Source organism: Pinus tabuliformis, chromosome Q (assembly GCF_031772625.1).
Source record: "Pinus tabuliformis cultivar Carrire ecotype Pingquan chromosome Q, CPIR1, whole genome shotgun sequence".
Classification (NCBI taxonomy): domain Eukaryota; kingdom Viridiplantae; phylum Streptophyta; class Pinopsida; order Pinales; family Pinaceae; genus Pinus; species Pinus tabuliformis.
The window spans coordinates 17891456-17912518 of NC_142296.1; the positions used below are offsets into that span (position 1 = coordinate 17891456).

Consider the following 21063-nt stretch of genomic DNA (forward strand, 5'->3'; position numbering starts at 1 on the left):
TGCACTGTAGCACTCTCCATCGCTTCATCCGCATCCGTCTCTACTGCATCCGCTAGTCCTGCTACTCCTCTTCAGGGCTCTCGTAGCAAGGTATAATCCGAGAGGTTGCGTACCTCAAGGATCTTGCCCCTCATCGCCTGTGGTCCGTCTGACTACGGCTCGATGTCTCCCCTTTTCTTCTCAAGTGGCACATGAGCACTCATGGCACAATCGTCCTCCTCCTCAACTTCTTTCTCCGCCCTCACTGGCGTTTCCTTAGTCTCAGAAGCCTCTCCCTTACTCTTCTTCCTAGGACACTGGTTAGTAAAATGACCCAATTCCCCACAATGGAAGCATTTGACAGAGAATGCCCTCGGCAGTAGTACCTCTCCTCGGAGACAGATATTCTAGTTGAATAATCATCGGATAACGATCCCACAGCAACAATTGCAGCTCCCACTGCTTTGCGTCACTCTGATAGGGACTGCGTCACCCTATCCGGCTCACCAGGACCCAGTCTGTCCCACGAAATACTTCCAGTGCTGCCTCTTGGCCCTGCGTCAGCTCTGCTAGCCTCTGTGTCAGCTTCTGAAGCCTCTGCGTTAGCCCCTAAACCCTTTGCATCTCACACGCTGGCCTCTCTTGGCTCTGCGCAGCTCCTGGCTGCGTCTGCGTAGCACCCAACTACCTCTGTGTCAACCTCTCTGGACTCTGCATTGTCTCTCTGGTACCAACTCTGCCTCTCTGTTATGTATTCACTGCCCCTCGCTGCTGATCATTGATTCTATCTCTCTTAGCAAACCCTGCTCTAGATAATAGAATCAATGATCACTCTTGTGTGTTCTCCAACTGACCCTCAAGCCTCTTCTTATACTTTTCTAGTTGGTCCTTCAACAACCGAGATTAAATCTCTAATCAACAGCTAAGATTAGATTTGGCTTGATCCATGACTTTTGGAACCTTCTAATCCAGTTTAATATTAATACCCATTAATATTTTATTTTTCCTAAGTTTAGACTGGGGAACTCCATTAAAAATATTAATTATTTTAATATCTCCCAAACCGGGTACAATCTGTGCAAACCATTTCTGGGTCTTGGAGATCTCATGTGCTTTGGCCTCTACACCTATTTTCATGGCTGGAGCACATCTAATGCTACCCCAAATCAACATGATCTTGGAGATCAAATTCGGGGGAGAGAAAACCAAACTTTTCTAGACACTTTGACCAGCATTGACCACAAAAGTATGAAAAGGGTTTCTGCAGGGTTGACTTTGACTTTGACTGGTTTGTGAGGCAAATTTGTGCATTATTTTTATTGGGTTTGACCAAGTAAAGAAGGTTGCGTTTGTTGCTACTTTGATCAAACTATTTGGATTTGTAGTTTCATGATCCAGATTATCCACAGTTTCTAGTTCATTCTGCCAACGTTTCAAACCCCAAAGGGGGTCCATCATCAGGACAAATCAGAAAGAATATGAATGAAAAATTATTGAGAGAAGAGAGCCTTGCGACCTGGATATAAATAAACCAAGAACCCTATTTGGATTTGATTTGACCATTGATTTTGCACTGGTTAGGGTTGCATTAATTGTTGTTGACTTTCAATGAAAATTGCAGAATTAGTATTTAACCAAATTTGACTTTTATGCTCATATTAGATTGATATATTGTTTGGTTGACTTGGTTGCTCAAGGCTTTGAACTTTGACTAGTTGTTGATGTACTTGGACTATCTATCTTTTTGTTGAACATTTGATGAACATCTAATAGAAGAAAAAATTGGTTAGGGTTTCCCCCTTTTGGGGTTTTTCCTTGGTCTTTGACCAAAAAACTGTGTGCCTCTATTGATCTTGGTTTTCTCCTATTGTGCATATGATTTATTGTTCTATCTAAAATTGCTTATTGTTATTGAGTGATTGAAAGTAATTGTATAAAGTGATTATTATTGAAAGAAAATTTTGTCTAAGTGATTGTTACAACATAGAATATTGAAAATTTAACATATTCCCTTTTGCATTAATGTCATGAGCCACCCCATGTCCTCAACATTGTTGGGTGTGTTTGAAGAATAAGTGGGTTCATCGACTACATAGTGAGTGGTTTGTTCCTTTATCGTACAAGCTATGGGTTTTTGCATCGTTGGATATTTATAAAGGGCTCCCTTATTCATTATCATGTTTTCCAATGTCCTAAAACTGTGCGCCTCTATTGATCTTGGTTTTCTCCTATTGTGCATATGGTTTATTGTTCTATATAAAATTGCTTATTGTTAATGAGTGATTGAAAGTAATTGTATAAAGTGATTATTATTGAAAGAAAAATTGTCTAAGTGATTGTTACAACATAGAATATTGAAAAATTAACATATTCCCTTTTGCATTAGTGTCATGAGCCACCCCATGTCCTCAACATTGTTGGGTGTGTTTGAAGAATAAGTGGGTTCATTGACTACATAGTGAGTGGTTGGTTCCTTTGTCGTACAAGCTATGGGTTTTTGCATCGCTGGATATTTATAAGGGGCTCCCATATTCGTTGGCATGTTTTCCAATGTCCTAAAACAATGAAGCACATGGTTTAGGATTGTTAATTTGTGAAGAGTGGTTAGAAGTATGTTCAAGATTAATGCTCAATTCTTCTTAGGAAAGGGTATTGGTAGGCAACCCGACTTGGTGATCACAATGATTTGGTTCATTTCTATTTCAACGCATTTGGTACTGTTTGAGCATCTTTGCTCCATTTAACCTCTAAAATATTTGTCATAGGTTTGTTTTTTATAACGAGGTTTTCTCTATTTATTTCTTATACCATGTTGAGAGATAAGCTATGCATGCAATGCTTCACCAAAGTTTTTTTTTTTTGCTTATTAACGATGCCAAGCCCTTAGATGCACGTGCACCTTTGGTTTTATTTACACTTCAATAACATTAAACAAAAACACACAAATTCCATTATATATCGCTTTCCACTTTTTTATTCCGTTATATGTAGCTTTCCACTTTTTATTTACTAATTTATATATATAAAGTGCAGAAAATCCCACACACAAATAATATATACATACGAAAAAGAAAATGTATAACAATTAAAATTATATTTATATATATATGAAAAAGAAAAAGTATAACCATTAAAATGCTTTGCATGTGGATTTGAGCGTTTCTTAAAGACAATTATCCATATCCAAAATCAAGCACACACTAAAAGAAGAAGAAAGAAGAAAGAAATTGTTTTAACGTCCACGAGGCTAAAGATAGCATATGGGACAGATTGCTTTTTCCTATGCTTGATATATTCAACCATTTTTCTTTGAAGCTTCAAAATAAATGCTCTCAGCTTCTCGACAAACCCCTCGCTAAATAGATTATCCCAAGAGCTAGCTACCAGCATATCTGCATAAATTTCCATGTTGTATTTGAAGGCCTCACATTCTAAAATGAAATGTTTTTTTGTTTCCACTTTTCGAGAAGAACAAAAAATGCATACTATTTCCTCCCACACTTCCTTTGGCATTTTCCAACGCCCTATTTCACCACGGAGTTGATGAGAATTAGTCATTAACTTAGCAATAAGAATTTTGGCTCTCAAAGAGATATTGGCCTCTATGTATGCTTTTGGTTGATGACTATGAGTGGGATTAAACACTTCAATATAGTACCATTTCTTTCTTCTTAGCTCCTTATCCCAATTACACTTGTGGAACTTTTCCATAACAAAAGTTTTTATCTCTTTGTTGTTTATGGGACACGCGTTCAAGCAAATACCTCATTTATTAAACCATTTGTTATTTTGTCGCATCCAAGTTTTTTTGTTCTTGCACAATATATCATTAAAGACAACTTTAGGCCATCTACCCTCTTCCATTTGCTCATTTTTTTAAATACCTTATGACTCGCACCATAGCAATTGCTTCAATAGGAGTAGTCCATGTTTCACTTAACAAGATAGCATAAGGAACTGCACTTTCAATCTTAAATTTGTTTGTAATCAAACGCTTCTGAATTTTCTCAATTTGTCTCCACTGCATGTTGAATGTACTGCTGTCCCATAGTTCACAACCATAGAGAATCACTGGAATCACCAGAAGCCCAAAAAGAGTTTGAGTGGTTTTCCAGTCCCATAACTCTGCCTCTCTACATCTATTTTGAAAAGCATAAAATGCTTTCCAACCCTCCAAAGTTCTTTTCTTTCTACAACCATTCTAGCTTAGGTTTTTGTTGAATTCAATTCTGAGGTATTTGTAATCCGCAACTTTTTTCAGAATGTTACCTTCAAAGTAGAACTTACATTGGTTATGTTTTCTTTTCTTAGAGAAAACCACTACTTTCGTTTTGCTGATATTGACTTGCATCCCCACACTTCTACAAAAATGCTCAAGGGATAGTAAGTGTTCTTGCAAACCAAGAGCTGATTTAGCAATTAGAATAAAGTCATCTACATACAAAATAAGCCTTATAACAAACTTGCCCAAATAGATACCATCACCCCCTTGCGAATTTAACCACTCCTCAAGCTTGTCGATATATAAACCAAAAAGGGTAGGAAACAGTGGGCAACCTTGCTTGACCCCGATATCGCTTCTAAAGCTTTTAGAAATGTCTGCTAAAGTTCTAATTTTGACTTTCACCTCTTCATATAGCCTATGCACAACTGCTCTCAAATGTTTAGGAACCCTAAGTTCCTCCATTCTGTGCCAAAGCTTATCCCTAGGAACCGAGTCAAACGTTTTTATGAAATCAACAAAGCAACAAAAGACTTCTCCCTTTTTCTCCCAAACTTTTTCAATGATGTGCCTTAAAGTTATACAATAATCAACTGTGGAATGTTTAAGTCTAAAACTTGCTTGCCCTTTAGCATGCTTATATCTTTCTCTTGCCCACTTGCTAATTTTGTTTTCTAGCATGCTTCCAAATAGCTTTGCAAACAAAAGGTTTATCATGATAGTCCTATAATTGGAGGGATTATTGATGTGACCGCTCTTGAAAAAAGGTATTTCCAGACTAGTTGTCCAATCTGTGGGGAGCCCTTGGTGTATGATGTTGTTGAAGATTTTTGTAATGTGAAGTGCAAAAATCTTTGAGCCCCACTTTAGATATTTTGCTTGGAGTTCAGCTAAGTCTTTTGCTTTTCCAACACCCAACTTCTTGATATCCATCTCTACCTCTTGTACCATGAAGAGTTCAGTATCAATGTTGACCAAGGGGGGAGGGTCAACCTTGGGAACTTGCGCATAAAGTTGTCTTGCATAGTCAAACCATTTAGACGATGTAATATTATTTCCAAATTGTATCTTTTTCGGTTGGAGCTCCATTATTTTCCCAAGGAAGATTAGTTCTTCCCTTCTTGAAACCATGAAATTGGCATTTTTCTTGCTTAATAACTGCTTGTAAGCTTTGAGCTTTATGATATCCTTGTTTGACTCTTTCCAAATTCTCCTTGCCTTTCTCCTTGCCTTTTTCATTCCTCGTCAAACCAAATGTTTCAGAGTTCTTAATTTTTGCTCTTATACACTTTGCAAGTGTGCATTGAATTAAATGTGTTAATTCATGACCATAAAGGTTGTGAATTGTAATTTTCTCCTCCTCGAAAACCCTAGCGTCATTTTGAAGGTATTACAATTTTCTGGGGTCAAAAGAATTCTTCCCTGTGGGAGATTTTGTTGGACATGCCGAATTTTTTTGACTCTAATTGTTTATTTCCAATCCAAGAGAAACATAAAAAAATTGGCTTGTGATGTGATTTCAAGTCCCATAGTTGATCTCCAATCAAAACTTCCTCCATTTTCTCACACAAACCATGCAAGCAAATTACATAATCTACCACACTTGCTCCATTGATTCCTCCATTTTTTCACACAAACCATGCGAGCAAATTACTTAATCTACCACACTTGCTCCATCGTAAGTATTGCAAGTGAAATTACCGGACTTTAGTCAAGCCATTACAAATGATTAAATCAAATGCCCCAAATAGAGTAAGCAATTGTTCACCGAAGAAATTGCAGCACTTGTCCTCTGAAATTATTTCTCCTGGTGATTACTTTCTTCTGTAAGCCAAATAGGGTCACAATCATCTTTACACCAAAGAATACTAGCTTGCTCACTTGCAATCCTAGCATTGAAATCACCCACTATAAGAACTTCACCTACCTGCGAATATGTTGCAATATATGAGTCACCATTGACTAGAAATATAGTTGGAGAAACAATTGTTTCTATATTGAAGAAAAAGGAAACAGTGTGTTATTATTAACTTGCGCAGTATTAAATTTTCATTATTGACTTTGAAGAAATGTTGGCCAGCAATATTATTCTATTTGGTATAGGGCTACCTGCTACAAGTTTATAAATGATGGCACTTTCAAATGCCTTTGACTGATTATTGTCAACTTTATACTGGAATTGGTCTAAATGATTCCGATAATGATACAGCTCAATTCTTTGGTTTTATTTCCCTGAAATAGCAGAAAAGGATTTCAAACTTTCGAATGAAAATTATTTCCCCATTCCTCAATGGTACTGATAAGTTCAAAAATTCAGATTTCCGGTTCCCATTAAGTGGAAAATATTTAAATTGTGATTGAAACAGCTTTCTTGGACTTTGAGAATCGAAGAAGCACTGCATCAAACACATTCTTTACTGAAGAACACATATCTTCCCTTAAATAGCTACAGAATATAACACAAAAAACTCATGGTGACCGATACTAATAAGTATCTGGCATAATTTCACCATTTCAAATGCTAACGACATATCATTTGGAACTCATCAGGGTCGATTTCAGTTTTCCGTCATTTGAAGAATAACGAATTGGATTACAAGACTAGTCTTTCATGACCGATCCGTCGAAGCATATTAAGAACTAAAATTCAAAACCCCATTTTTTTAACAGGAAGAAAATACAGCTTTAGGATTGAGAGTGGAAATGGAAAATATTTACAGCTATAGAATTGAATGCATAAATAGAAAGCATAAAAATCTCTGGTTAAAACATACACTAAATTACACTGGTTCCACATGGAATAACTTACAACAAGCTCAAACCCTGTACCCATCTAAGCGTTGTAGCTCAGATAAAGCAAACTTTTGTTTTCTTCTTTCCAGTCTAATTAGATTTGCATGACAGGAAAGCAATGCCTACAGTAATTCCAGTGAGGAAAATCACATTGAACTCGCTTTCTATTTCAGGGCATGGCAAGAATAGAGGTATCATTTCGTGAAACTGGAAGCCTGACATACACATCATGAACCTCTGATCTGGACACATCCCCGGTGTCTTTATCCATTGCATAGCAGATATAGATTGTGTCGATAACATTATCCAGAACATGGACAAAGTAATACAGTATCAAAAAGAGCAGTGCCCATGCAACAACTGCTACAAAATAAGCATCCCCTCCAAGTGATGTTGCCGCCTTCAGTATGGCACATACCTGTATCGAAAAATAGCCACCATAACTTTTGTATTAAAATAGAAGATGACTAGTTATTATTGATAAAAAATTAAACAATTGTTTAAACTTTAAACAGGAATGACTGAAGCTACATACCACTATGGCATAAATAACTGTTACAACAAACATTACTCCAAATAGTAGGCGAGAGGATATCGTCTCAACCACAACAGCTGAAAGGAGATTCCTCTTCAGAAGCTCATAAGACATTTTAGCAGACGAACAATAACTCTCGCCAGTGATTGCCGCAAAGTTGATGGTGAACTGGTTTAGAAAGTCAATGGTTGATAATGCACAATCGACACAGCAGCGAAGAATAACATATACAATGCCTTCATGTCCTTCTCTTCTTGCATTATCAACAGCGCTTCGAACAAATCTTACGACTCCAAATACCAGGCCAGAAAAGCTAATTGTTCCAAACGAAGGACCAAATGCATTCCTGCCCAATGCATATAGAGAAATTTATCATCGAAAATTATGTGATTTCTCTATTTGTATTTTACATGCGAAGTGATGAATTTTAATAAATTTTAAGAAAAGGTAGACATCAATCAAAATTTGAAAGAACAATACAACTATATCATATATGTAATGGACCTAAATTTGTTGTGATGGCAGTCCTAATTATGTTACTTTGACAGTGATCAAGTTTGTGAGGTCTTTATAGAGTTGGTTAACCCTGGTTTATGCCAACCCTGATTTGAAAGAGCACCCATTATCAATCATGTTGACCCTATAAGAGACTGCATGTATAGCTACGTTTGCTTATACTAACATTCATTAATTATATGTGTTTTTTGGTCATTTGTCCTATGTTGAATTTCATCTCATATTTGAAAATGAATTATGTTAGTTTTTATCAACCTTCCATATTTTCATATATGAATCAATAATCCCTGAGCTCATATGCGACTAAAGACGCATCAGAAAAAGGGACCTAAAACCTGATCAAATTCCAGAGATCATCAAAAGAACACTCATCAATCTATTAATTTAACGACTGAACCGCAGCCCAGACAACATAAACAATGTTCAAACAATAAATTGAATTTGGGGAAATAACCATGACAGAAAAAGGTTGCTTGTTTTCAAATATGTTGAGAGATGAAATGAAACTGTTGTGTACCTAACGCCAACCTCTTTGCTATGCATTAGATTCTGTGTACATGAGATATTTTGTATTTAAGTTCATACCTTTTAATAATGCTCTAGCCTTTACGTATTCCATATCAAGTTTCAACGACTGGAAAAAGCCACTGTCATGTAAAAGGGCCTCAGTCCTCTTATTATTAACTTGTATTTTATGTTAAGGTTTTCTCGCTTTGTATAAAAAGGAGTTTCCCAGTTTCTTTATTTTATAATATCCTTTTGACCATCAATACAACAAAGCTACTTTTGGAGAGTTCTTCCTCCACAACATCGATTTGCAGGTGCAATCCACGTAGGAGTGCAAGTGCCTCCATTACTCGTGCTTTGGCTCACCCTTGTTATTTTCGGAGCTTTCAGCTCAAACCCGTATAAGCAGTATCGTGTGCCAGTTTGTATACAGGTTCACTCCAGATATTACATTGATGTCCAATCATGCCTAGGATAGGTCAATGGCGATGAAAATACAGAAAATAATAATAGCAAAATAAAGAGTGCCTATGGGATCTCCTCCCTAAAATAAAACTTAAAAGAAAACAAAGGACATGGGCTAAGTCACCTGGTCGACAGTTCATCTTCAGCCACAATGAATTTTAGAAAGAAGCAATACAATAAGAATGATAAAATTCGGCATTATGTCTGAAAATTATTTAAATAAAAAATATTCAAATTTCAAAAAATATATAATAAAATTCCATATGCTCATTAAACATATTTGATAAAAATAAAAATCACATGCCCTCATTAAACATATATTCCAAAAAGAGTCAACAATCGATATCTGTTTCCATTTCACTAACAACCCTTCCATGACAAAAATCTCACCATTGAATTGAAAACCCTAGAGCACTATGACTAAAACCCTAGGCTCTCTCAGCCCTCGTGACCAGATACAGGCAAGGGAGGAAGCTCCTTTAGCCCCCACAACCTCATCACAAAAGCCCCCACATTCATGAATCTGGTAATAACAAGTTGCAAGCATTCTCTGCAAAGAAAATCTGCCCTTTCATGAGTCGTTAAAAAATGGAATCCACCCCAAAAGTGAAACTACTGCTGATGACTCCGCAGCTCAAAGGTTTGCATTGGAAAAACAATCTCTTATAGGCAAATTCACCAGGTTGTGGCCCTTAGCCAAAGCAATTGAACAATGGCTACAAAAGCAATGGACAGCTCTCATCAAGTATAAGCTGTCGTTGATGATTGTCGTAGCAGACCAGTACTTTTGCATGGTCCAAGTCTCAAGCGTGTAAGAGTGGTCCAAGACCTTCCTAGGAGCTTGCTCATGTTGAGTAAGTGTCTATTATGATCCTTTTCCTAAGTCCAACTTAGGAAAAACACATTGATTAATTAATTGATTAATGTTTGCTATTGAGCTAAGGTTTTCTAATGAAAAGTGAATTATTCATCTTAGTATTCTAGATCTAATCTCAACCGTTGATCTCAAGTGGGTTAGGATTTAATCCAAGCCATCTATCACTTTGGAGATTAGGGTTTGAGATCTAGCTCAATAAATAATTATAGACACAGTCAAAGGGAACAAGGAAGACACAATACAATTGCAAGTGATTTGGAGTTTCAAGAAAGAGATGAGATTTTAAGTGAAGAGTGAGACACAAGGCTGAAGAGAAGGAAAAGTTTGCAGCTGAAAATTTCTAGAGAAGGAAACTCAGTGGAGGCCGAGGTCACAAGTTGCTGAGCACCATATTTCCAAAGGGTTGCACACGAGAGCAAGATCTAGCTCCAAGAGAGTCACACGAGTAGAGGGAAGGCTGCATGTGCGACAACAAGGTTGAGCTCGGGTTGCATGTGTGGATAGTACAGCGCACATATGGCGGCTAGGAGAGAGGAGAGCTGTGTGTGGGTGCAGTTCGGGATTTTTCAGGAAGTCGAGTTTTCCGAGTTCAATTGCTATAAAGATTATATATTTCTCTGTGAGGCATTTTCCCTGTAAGGGAGCCCTTATTTATTCGAAGAAATAAAAAGTGAAGGATAAATTAGAGGGTTTATGTTTTTACTATGTGATTGATTTCCATTTGTGCTTCTGCTGTCAAATTTTATTGTTAAAATACCAATTTATTTTTATTTAGCAATTTCAAAAAATAATTTTCTGGGTTAAATAAATTTCTGGGTCATAAAGAAACTGCTTGGAAAATAAATCAGATTTGGTATTCAGGAATTAACATGGTATCAAATCTTCAACTTTGAGAAGTGGGAAATCATATTTTCACATAGGTTCACAACATATCAATTTCTAGCAGTAAAGTTTTCTTTGGTCAAGTATTTGATTTGGGATGATGGTTGTAACTAGGTTGAGATTTGAAGATCAATTGGAGGGTGCATCAACTACAATCCTTAGGAAGAGAGGATAGCATTAATACTAATGGAGAACGACATTTGGGAGTTTTCTGAACAGACACTTGTCCCTCCTATCGATGTTGCACAACTGGCCATCCATAATCAAAAGGTTGTGAAAGCCAGAAGGACTATTCTGAATGTGGTGAAGAATAATGTGGTCCCCTATTTATTCGAAAAGAAGATTGTCAGGGATATGTGGGAGGCTCTGACAAAACTATACCGAAGTGATAACTAAAACAGGAAGATGGTGTTGATGGAGAAACTTAGGGACACCAAGATGACCAGATTAAATATAGTAGCTTCTTATCTCACTAGAATCACACTGGTTTGTGATGAGTTGGCTGCAGTTAAGGAGGCCATGACAGCACAAAAGTTGGTGAGGACAGTACTAAATGGCTTCATAAAATCATGAGCTCCATTTTTCAAAGGCATTGTGGCATGAGAAAACTTTCCAAACTGGGAGAGATTGTGGGATGATTTCAATCCAAGAGGAGATTCGAGAGGAATCTGTGTATGAAGGCCAACACAAGGGTGATGATGACCGGCAAGGGGAAGGCCAAGGGGAAGGCCAAGAAGAATTCAGGATGGCAGACCACCTTGCAAACTAGGAAGAAGAAAGACATGAGGAAGGTAAAATGCTTTGATTGTCACAAGACTGACAATTATGCATGTTAGTGTTCGAACAAGAAGCAGGGCAAAGGAAAGTCACAAGAAGTCGCAGCATCAAGAGACACACAAGTTAGTGGGTTTGCCACCAAATTTGAGAAGGATTTTTCATTGGTGTCATGTTTTTCTAGCACTGTAGACAAGGGTGCGAGGTTTGTGGACAGTGGTGTTTCTCATCTTATGACGGGATCACTAGATCTATGCACCAGTATTTCAAAGGATGACTCAGATCTATATGTGGAGCTTGGCAACAATGCCAAGTGTGCTATAAAGGGGGTTGGTGTTGGAAATAGCAGCAACTCAGAGAGGGGAGGGGGTGAATCAGTACTGAGCACCTCTAGAACTTTTTACTTCATTAGCAGTCAATAAACTAGTATGCAAGAGATCATCAACAAGAGTACATCAAATATACATGGAAACTCAATAATGAGAATATATTGATAAAACCATAATTAATTACATATACATGAGGAGATAACAATCTCAAAGATTTATGAGCACCAACTCAAAGGAGGCTACAACCCCCTGGGATTTTGTTATTTGCAACTAACAGGGAGCACCAACTTCTTTGGGTTTTTCTGCACCAACAGGGAGGACGCTACAACCCCCTAAGGCTCAAGCTCCAACTTGTGTATGGTTTGCTTCAAACAAGTTATCTCCAGATCTGCCTTTTCCCAACTGACTTCACTTGTAGCCCTTATGTCCTCTGTTGTAGGCTTGGCCTACCTCAACCAAACCAAACAGTTGCTCCTCTATACCTCGGCCTGTTATCCTCTTCTACTACTAGACTGCCCTTGTTTTGCACAAATTCAGCCTGTCACACAAGCCTGTGATCTGTGGCCTCCCTCCTCAGGCTCTGCGACCTGATTACTTGTGGTCTTGAGCCTCAGATAAATCTCCTTTTTGCGGTCCTAATGCAGCCTAATCTTCTGGCAGTCTCACCCTGTAACAGACCTATTCGGTCCCCCTTAACCTACCGCAGATGGCCTAACCAAGCCCAACCACCCCCCCCCCCCCGCTTTCCTTGTGAATGACCACTCAACAGAGAAACCAAAATCTCAGCCTTCTCTTGGACAGATTCTCCTAGCTCGTTGAGTTACTAAAGTTCAGAAGACAAACTTGCCCTCTTCAACCTTGGTCTCAACTCTTTGCTCTTCATACCACCAAATTCACCTTCTCTTAGTATCGGTCTGCTCCAGCGAGTTCTAATTTGATTACTTTCTTGAATAGATGCTATAAAATTATGCTTTTGAATTCCCATGGCTAGGGTATATATACACTCTGGAGTGAGGCCAATTTTAGGGCCGACCTGAACATAGAAACATAAAAAATTGCCCTTTAAAAGACAAATCTATTGCTGGAGATGACTTGAAGGTTTTGATATTAATTAATAATTTTGATTTTAAATATGAAGACTGTCTTGTGTGCAATAGAAATCGACTTCTCAATTATTTAATAGACCACCTATTTCTGTCATGCATTTTACATGGGGTCAAACCCATTTTATTTGGGGCAGATTATGAACAAATTTCAAACTTGAATATCTCTCCAACCAAGAGGACCCATGAGGCATAGCACCTATCAATGGCCCATTCACCCTTTCACATCAATGACAACTTTCTTCCGATAGTTGGGACCACTCAATTTCAGCTAGACTTAGGAGGTCCTTTGGAGGTGACAAATGTGTTATATGTTCCAGGGCTAAACAAGAACTTACTCTTAATCTCAGTCATGGAGGACAAAGAGTATGAGGTCCATTTCAAGGATGAACACATTGAAAGAGCCTAGTCTCGACTCAGGACCAGTGATTAGAGGCAGGGAGGCTAACTTGTACATGTTGAAGGCTCACAGCTTGTACGATCTCTAATGCATGACAACGCCAACTTGTGCAAGTTATGGCACAGGAGGATGGGTCACTTGCATCACATAGCTTTACCAATACTAAAGGAGATTGTCACTGGTCTTTCAAAGTTCAATATAGAGCAACAGGGTGTGTGCAAGGGATGTGCACCTGGCAAGTATGCCAAGACTGCTTTTTCTAGAAATGATAGCAGTGTTGGTTCTCAACATTGACATCTCTAGCTACACTCTTTCTGTACTATTCCCTTACCTATTATATCTCTTTTGTCCTAAAAATCCTTATTACTAGCCTTAAATACCTATAATTAGTATGATGAGGTACACCTTGCTTAACTTATTAAAATCCTATGTTTTTAACTAGATTTAAGTGTATTTTGACGTTATGTTGCTAACAATGGAAATGTAGTGCACTTCCAATACTAGCACAAGGATTCTAGTACCCAAAGGAACCATGATGTCATTGTACATTGTATTCATGGCCATCCACAAAGGAGTCCGACTTGTAAGCTTGGACAAGTACATAACAGCATAGCACCTTTCTTCTCGATGCACATTCGAGTCCCTTCAAGCAGCCCTAAAGTCAATTCAAAGCGCCAAGGGTTCCATAGTGTGCCTCCCAGTAACATAACAAAATCCTATTTTGATATCGACCAAGCGCACACTCAGGATCTGGTCTTTCTCACCACACTAGCAATGGACTTGGTGAAGGTTACAGAGGCGAAAGGAGATATTATGTTCGGTATCTTGTCTATTACGAGGAGCTTTGTTCCTAGAACAGAGGATTGGATCTTATCTTTGTATCATGGCCTCTTGTAAGCAAGATTTGGATGTAATATTTGATGTAACACTTATAATTAGAACCAGGCACTGTGATGCCAAGTTAGCTAGTCGATATTGTGATTTTGATCTTATTTCTCACACTGTATAAGCCATGCATTAGCAGACCTATTGTAATCTGGTTGTGATTAATAGAAGACTGGTTCAATCCATAATTGCCTTGTGATTTCTCGCCTTTCTTGATAGTAATCTACCCAAGCACTACCCCTGGGAGGGCCCTTCACAGCTACATTCCTGATTTGTAATGTATTGTTTCCCTTTATGCGCATATGTTCTATATTCTTTTTCTGCACATACATTGTGTCTTTATAGTGCTTTGATGACAAATGCTCTGATAATTATTGTGAATATCGTTGTGCGGATTGTATACAGAGCAACGTTGTGTAGATAGAGATTATTACTTCAGTTTAGATTTGACCCTATTTGCTTCATGTTAATGATTTCAAGATTGTATCGTAACCACTCTATATTTGCTTCAAGATTTCGTTTATACTCTGGACCTAGGGTAAGTTATATACTTTGGAAATCATTGAGAATCGCTTTGAGATATCGAGATTGATGCTCTCTTACTTTCCCATCGTAGTCTAACCCCCTTTCTCCCTGATTCAACATCAATACAATATCGATATCTAAGAGAGCACACTCTGTGACAAGTGACCTCGGTCTGATATGATTTTTATTGAGCTTATAAATGATATTTGTCCTCTATACTTAGTCTGTCATAAGGCGACCTATGTTCTATGGACAAGTTTGATAGGCGATCTATGTTCTAAGGACAAGTTTGATACCCTTACCTTACAATTCCGAACTCTAACCAATCAACATACAAGTTTAGTTTTGATTCCCATAAAATACATTTTTTGTGTTTGCATATACAAATTTAGACCCTGCTTATGGTTACATTCGAGATTGATTAATGATCTACCCAGATATTGTAACTCTCATTGTGATAGTCAGCATTTAAATCATTTTTACAAAGTTTTCCTGTAATACATGTCGACTCTAGTTTAGTACATAACCAGAGATTAGTATATTTGTTGATTGCAAATTATATTTTGTTTATGTTCTTTACTTTGAAATTGATCTAGAAGGTTTGCATTAGGACCACTACTCGAGCAAAACTAGTAGATATTCTTAATCTAAATTTCATTCCAGCATCTAAACTCTTGATTTGATGCTCACCTTTTGATTTCAGTATCGAGTTTCAGGAAGTTAAGAACCAAATCAAGAATCTCTTATTTTTCAAATCCAACCTACAAATGAGTACATGAACATTGCCCCAAAGCAACGAAAGATTGTATTCTGAAACCAAGCCAGGGGATCCAAGATAAACAACTAACTAGAAGGATCTTAGATACGTGCACATTTTGTTTCAATTTTCACAGTTTACTTTATATCTTTAGCATTAGATATGAGTTTGAGTTATTCTTTCGAATCAGATTAGAAGATAATTATTTAAGTTGTTTTAAGAAGTAGATAGTTTTTACTTTGCCTGCAAATATGGTGTTTACAACTCATTAGTTTACATCTCGAATTGACTTGTGAAGGGTTTTTATTGTGACATTAAAATAGCCCAATATTTTTGGTGTCATTGTCAGGGAGCTGTAAAAAGGGTAACAGTAGATACGTAGTTTCCTTTTTCAATTTGTTTCATTTAACTTTGATCACGTTTCAAATTGGTAGAGGAGAGACAGTAAGATGCAAAGACACCTCTTTTCATAAATATGAAAGGAAGGTTATACGATGTTGCATTCACTTTAGTGAGTCTTCCCAAACCCTTTCTGATATGTGGTTAAATGGTTAAGCCAAGAGATAGTAAAGGTAGGTTTCTCAAATCAACTTCTAAAATTCCAGTTGATTTATTTGGTGGTCAAAGAACCCCTCCTACTAATTCTGCTGAAAGATACGCAGGTAAAACTTAAAAGGGTGAATCTTCCACACATCAATCGACTCTTGTTCCTATTCCACCATGGTCTGAATTTATAGTAGAAAAGGGGCAAAAAGAACAAAAGAGTTGGGAAGCTAAAGATCAGCAGGTTGAAGAAATGATTCATGTGACCAATTTTGTACGATATCAAGAGGTATCTCCAAAACACATCACTAGATTTCTTGAGACTCCACGAGTTGTTGTTGTATTATAAATAGAGGTTGTTCTTGCAGTAGGAAGACCAGAGACACGAGCTGAAGACAACTTCCTCATCCATCAAAATCCAATTATTGAACCACTTGCATCACCAAGCCACCTTGAGTATAGTTTATTTGGCAATATGGCAGAAGAACACAAAAATGAAAAAGCTGGGAGTAAAACCACTTTTGGATTTCCTATCCTTGACGAGGCACTAGATGTCAATATGAAGAACATTTGTTCGTTTATGGAAGCAGCAAACAGGTGTTCTCGTCTCTATGGTGTCTAAGAGACTAAGGAACACGAGATCTCCCAAACCCAAAAAAGGTTTCGGGAGAAAAGCCGTAGAAACACCTCAATTAGATTAATCGACCAATAATTAATATTTCTTAAGTCTAACTTAGGAAAGCTAGTTAATTAAATCAGATTCATTGAGGGAGGTCGATTTTGCTCTAGAGACTTCCGAAAAAGTTAATTGACAGAGTCAAGATGATCTTAGCCATCAGTTGAGATGTGATCGTGGTCGTTGAGAGTCCAATGAGAAATTATAAGAACAAATCAATGGGGTTTGGAGAAGGACACGAGATTTGAGCAATTCAACTACCTAATTGCAGTGATTCAGCAAGGGCGCAGTTGAAGCTAGGGAACACCGAGCAGCGAGGTTTTAGCAGAGATTTGGGAGCAGGATTCTGAAGGAGATTTCCTCAGGTTTTCTAGTGTCTCCATGACAGGAAGAGGAGGGCGAAATTATTTGCAGAGGAGGCCAATTTAGTAGTGTGAGTTAGCCAATTTATTTAGTACGAGTTGCAAGAGAGACCATGTTTAAGTTGCCAGTTGTCGGAACTATTTATCAGAGGCAGAGCATAGAATGACTTGTAGGGAAGGGTTCCCAGTGGTTGTACGAATTTTCCAAAGCTAGCAGTGCGCATTCCAGCCAGGCAGTGGGAATAGCCAGAGGAGTGCAAGTTGGCTAGGAGAGGCCAGATCTAGTTTCAAAGGGAGACAATGAGTCTCCATATTATTTTGACAGTGGAGATCTATATTTGCCAAAGGTTCTCCATTCTGCAGCAACCTGTTGTAATTTCTCAAATTGCTTAATAATAATAAAACCCTCATTTGCTGCACTGATTTTCCCTTTGGGGTTTCTCTAGGGACTGTTGTCCAAAAATAACGGTGTCAAAATGATTCTGTGTGTGCATTATTTTCTTAGTTCCGGTATTTTATTTTCTACAACGTATTTTTATTTGTGAAGAATTGCAGTGTGAGTTATTCAAAATTCGTCATTAATAGTTAACAGAATACAAATAAATTGCATAAACTAGGAGAATAATTTCTAGTTGCTGCAGTTCGTAGAAATTTCACACATCCCTCCTATCCTACCCAATTTTCGAGGTATGGCTACAGAGGATCCTAATGCATTTTTATTTGAATTTGACATTTTGTGTCGTAGTTATAACTATGTGGATTATGCTCATAAACTAAAGTCATTTCCTGCAATTTTGAAAGACTGCATTGAGATGGTTCATGGGACTGAGAAAGTATAGCATTAGATCTTGGGATGATATGAAAGCTACTTTTTTTAAAAAAATACCAAGATTATTGTAGATTCAAGGACTGACAGAATGATATTTTTTAGATGCAGCAACAAGAAGAACAGAGCCTTGAGGACTGTATTGAAAGATTTTTGTATAACCTTCAGAAGACTAAACCTAGTGCCCTTAGTGATGATACAATTAAGACTGTTTTTCTGAGAGGGATGCAGCATGAATATATAAATATGTTAAATTTAATGGGTTCTAGTGACATTTCTTGCATAACATTTAATGACATTTCTAATTTATGCAGGAGGCATTCGCGAAGTAGAGCTAAGACTGGTAAAGGAATAAGGGACCCTTTCTCTAGGATAACTAAATCTGCTACAGGAGGAGTAACAAGGGATGAATTAGGAAATTTGTTAGAAAATTTTAAGACTGGAATCCTTGGTACTCTTAGCTCGTAGTTTAATACATTGAAACTTAAAAAAAATAGGTAGAAGAAAATATAACTTTAGCTATTTTTTGTTCTCAATATAGAAAAAAACTTCCTTTGAAAGAGTGTCCATTGAATAACGTTCAGGTTTGTGTTATTTGTGCAAAGACCCACTGTACAAAGAGTTGCCCCTCACTTTCAGGACTGAAAGTTGTTTATAGAGGAAGCGATGAGGCAGTTGAACCGTCTTTTTCAGCTGCCTATGCTTAAATTACTTTCAAAAGATGTTGATTTTTCTTGGGACTCATGTTCCAAAGCTGCTTTTGAAGCCCTCAAGGAGTTGTCTATGGCACCAGTACTTAGAGGGCCAAATTGGTCCATCCCTCCCATTCCACATTTTTACAGATGCTTCAAACAAACCCCTTGGAGCTATTTTGGGCCAAAAGAAAAACAATCATCTTATGCTATCTATTTTATAAGTGAAAACTTAGCACCAGCAGTACTCAATTTATAGTCACTGAAAAATAGTTTGTAGTTGTTGTACATGTTATTAATAAGCTTATACTATATAGCTAGTTATGAAGTTTTCATACATATTTTTCATTCTGCCGTCAAATATTTGATGAACAAACCTATCACTAATGGCAGAATCACTAGATGGTTGCTATTGCTACAAGAATTTAATGTTACTATTATAGATAGACCTGGAATAGAAAATTTGGTAGCAAATTTCCTTTCCCAAATTCACATTAATGATGAAGTTAGTCTTGTGGATTATAGTTTTCCTGATGAACATTTATTTGTTGTTGCTACTAACGTACCATGGTTCACAGATATCGTTAATTATTTGGCCACAGGTAAGTTGTTGCAACACTTCTCCCCACAAGAAAGACAATAGATTGTTAAACTCAATGCCACTTACTCAAGGGTAGGGGGAGATCAGTACCAAACAATACTATCTAATTATTCGAAGATGTGTCTGAGAAGGCTAGATGTTCGATATTTTCCGAGCTTGCCATGATGTACCTTGTGGAGGTCACTTTGTCAACAAAAGAATTGCTTATAGAGTGCTCCAACAAGGATATTATTGGCCAATGCTTCTTAAAGATGTAAGGGACTACGTTCATAGTTGCAACAGTTGCCAAAGAATGGGAAGACTAGTACAAGCTGGTGAAATGCCTATACAACCCAAGTGCTTGTTGAACCATTTGAAAGATGGGCCTTGTTACCCACCATTTTGTGGGTGGTATCCCTAGGAAAAAAAAAATTCCAAGATGGTCCTCAGCCGGCAACCAGCAGCCACCAACTAGCTCGTTGTGCCATTTCTCCGCCACCTAAGCCAGCCATGTGGTCCCTCACCCATCTGTCATGATTGTATGTTTGAAGGTGGGCCTCCCGAACCTAAAGGTATGCCTTGTCATTTGGTAATTGAGTGTTGTAGTTTGCTTATCATGGATACTTTTGGGCATGGATTAATGGGGGGATTCGGCGAAAAGAATGGGCTAGGTTTGTGCTCTTGTCCCCTAGACCTCTTTTCGATGTTAACCTTGGACCCTAGTCCCGTGGGATCTCTTTTACTAACCTTTGGGCTTTAGGGATGGTACTACATGGGAAACCCTAATTTTGGTTGCATGGTATCGCTCCCTCATCCACATATATCACTCCCATTCCACTCATTATGACCCCATTCATCATTTATCCCACCTAGGTCCACATAGGTTTCGCCTTCCCCCGCCCATTACCCACACCTTGGGTCAGGCCTTGAATGATGCCCCAGAGGTTGATGTAGCTGAAAAGAAAAGTAAAGGCATAGTTGGCCACATTCAACAAGAAGATGTACCACAAAATGCAAAAGATGGTCGGGACAAACACATTTAACATGTGGGCAAAAGCCAATACATGAGCTCTACCCCATCATCATGGCCTTCACCCTGGTTCCTGCAGGCCCTAGATGAGCCTCCTTTATCATTTAAGAACCAATGATTGTCCCAACCCCTAGTGGGAAATGAACCACCCTACCTTAAAGGGGGTATCCACTGCTATATGATATATCTCACACATCATACTCTTATCCCTTGAACCCTGAGCAGTCAATTAAAGAAAATCATAAAGGCAAAAGACATGTAAAAGAAGGGTGGAAAAATCAAGGTCGACGCACCTCATGTACCACGATTTCTCCCTCCTATACATTATATACCCAATTGTGGGCTTCCCTTGTATTAGCTACCCTTGTATCCCAGCATGTGACCTAACGTTGCCCCTTTCATTCCCTACTCCATTCATCTCTTTATCACATGCCACCACCCTTTAAAGGATGTACCTTGGACATACTATCCCCTTTAGAAGTAGAAACCACCTAATAGGATACTTGGTTAACTCCATTTGGAGCTTGGAGACATTAGCACACGCCAAAGCCCACTATGGAAGGGCATGCCATTATGAAGTCCCCACCTGTTGTCCATGGTTTGTAAGCTCTTTTACTCGATTTCCTTGATGACTTATTGTACTGGAAGGCTAGGGAACGCATTGGATCTTGTGCAGGATTGCAGGTGGTCTCCACTTTTCGTTTTGTCTCCCTATACAGGGTCCGAACCCTCCAGAGGGATGCATTGGCACATGTAGGGTGTGTGTTGAGAATAATGGGCCTCCACAAAAGTAGGCAGCACTCCA

General features: G+C 38.1%; 1 protein-coding gene across 2 annotated transcripts in view; it reads right to left on the reverse strand.

Moving 5' to 3' along the window:
* Positions 1–6892: 6892 nt before the first annotated feature.
* LOC149218056 (Plasma-membrane choline transporter family protein) overlaps positions 6893–21063 on the reverse strand; it is a 97380-nt gene continuing 83209 nt past the window's right edge. For both annotated transcript variants that reach the window (XM_089383766.1, XM_089383767.1), the window contains exons 2-3: positions 7530–7875; positions 6893–7412 (exon numbers count right to left, since the gene is read on the reverse strand). In XM_089383766.1, the coding sequence (XP_089239892.1) occupies positions 7164–7412; positions 7530–7875 (595 nt within the window). In that variant the 3' untranslated portion in view covers positions 6893–7163. The remainder of the gene's footprint in view (positions 7413–7529; positions 7876–21063) is intronic.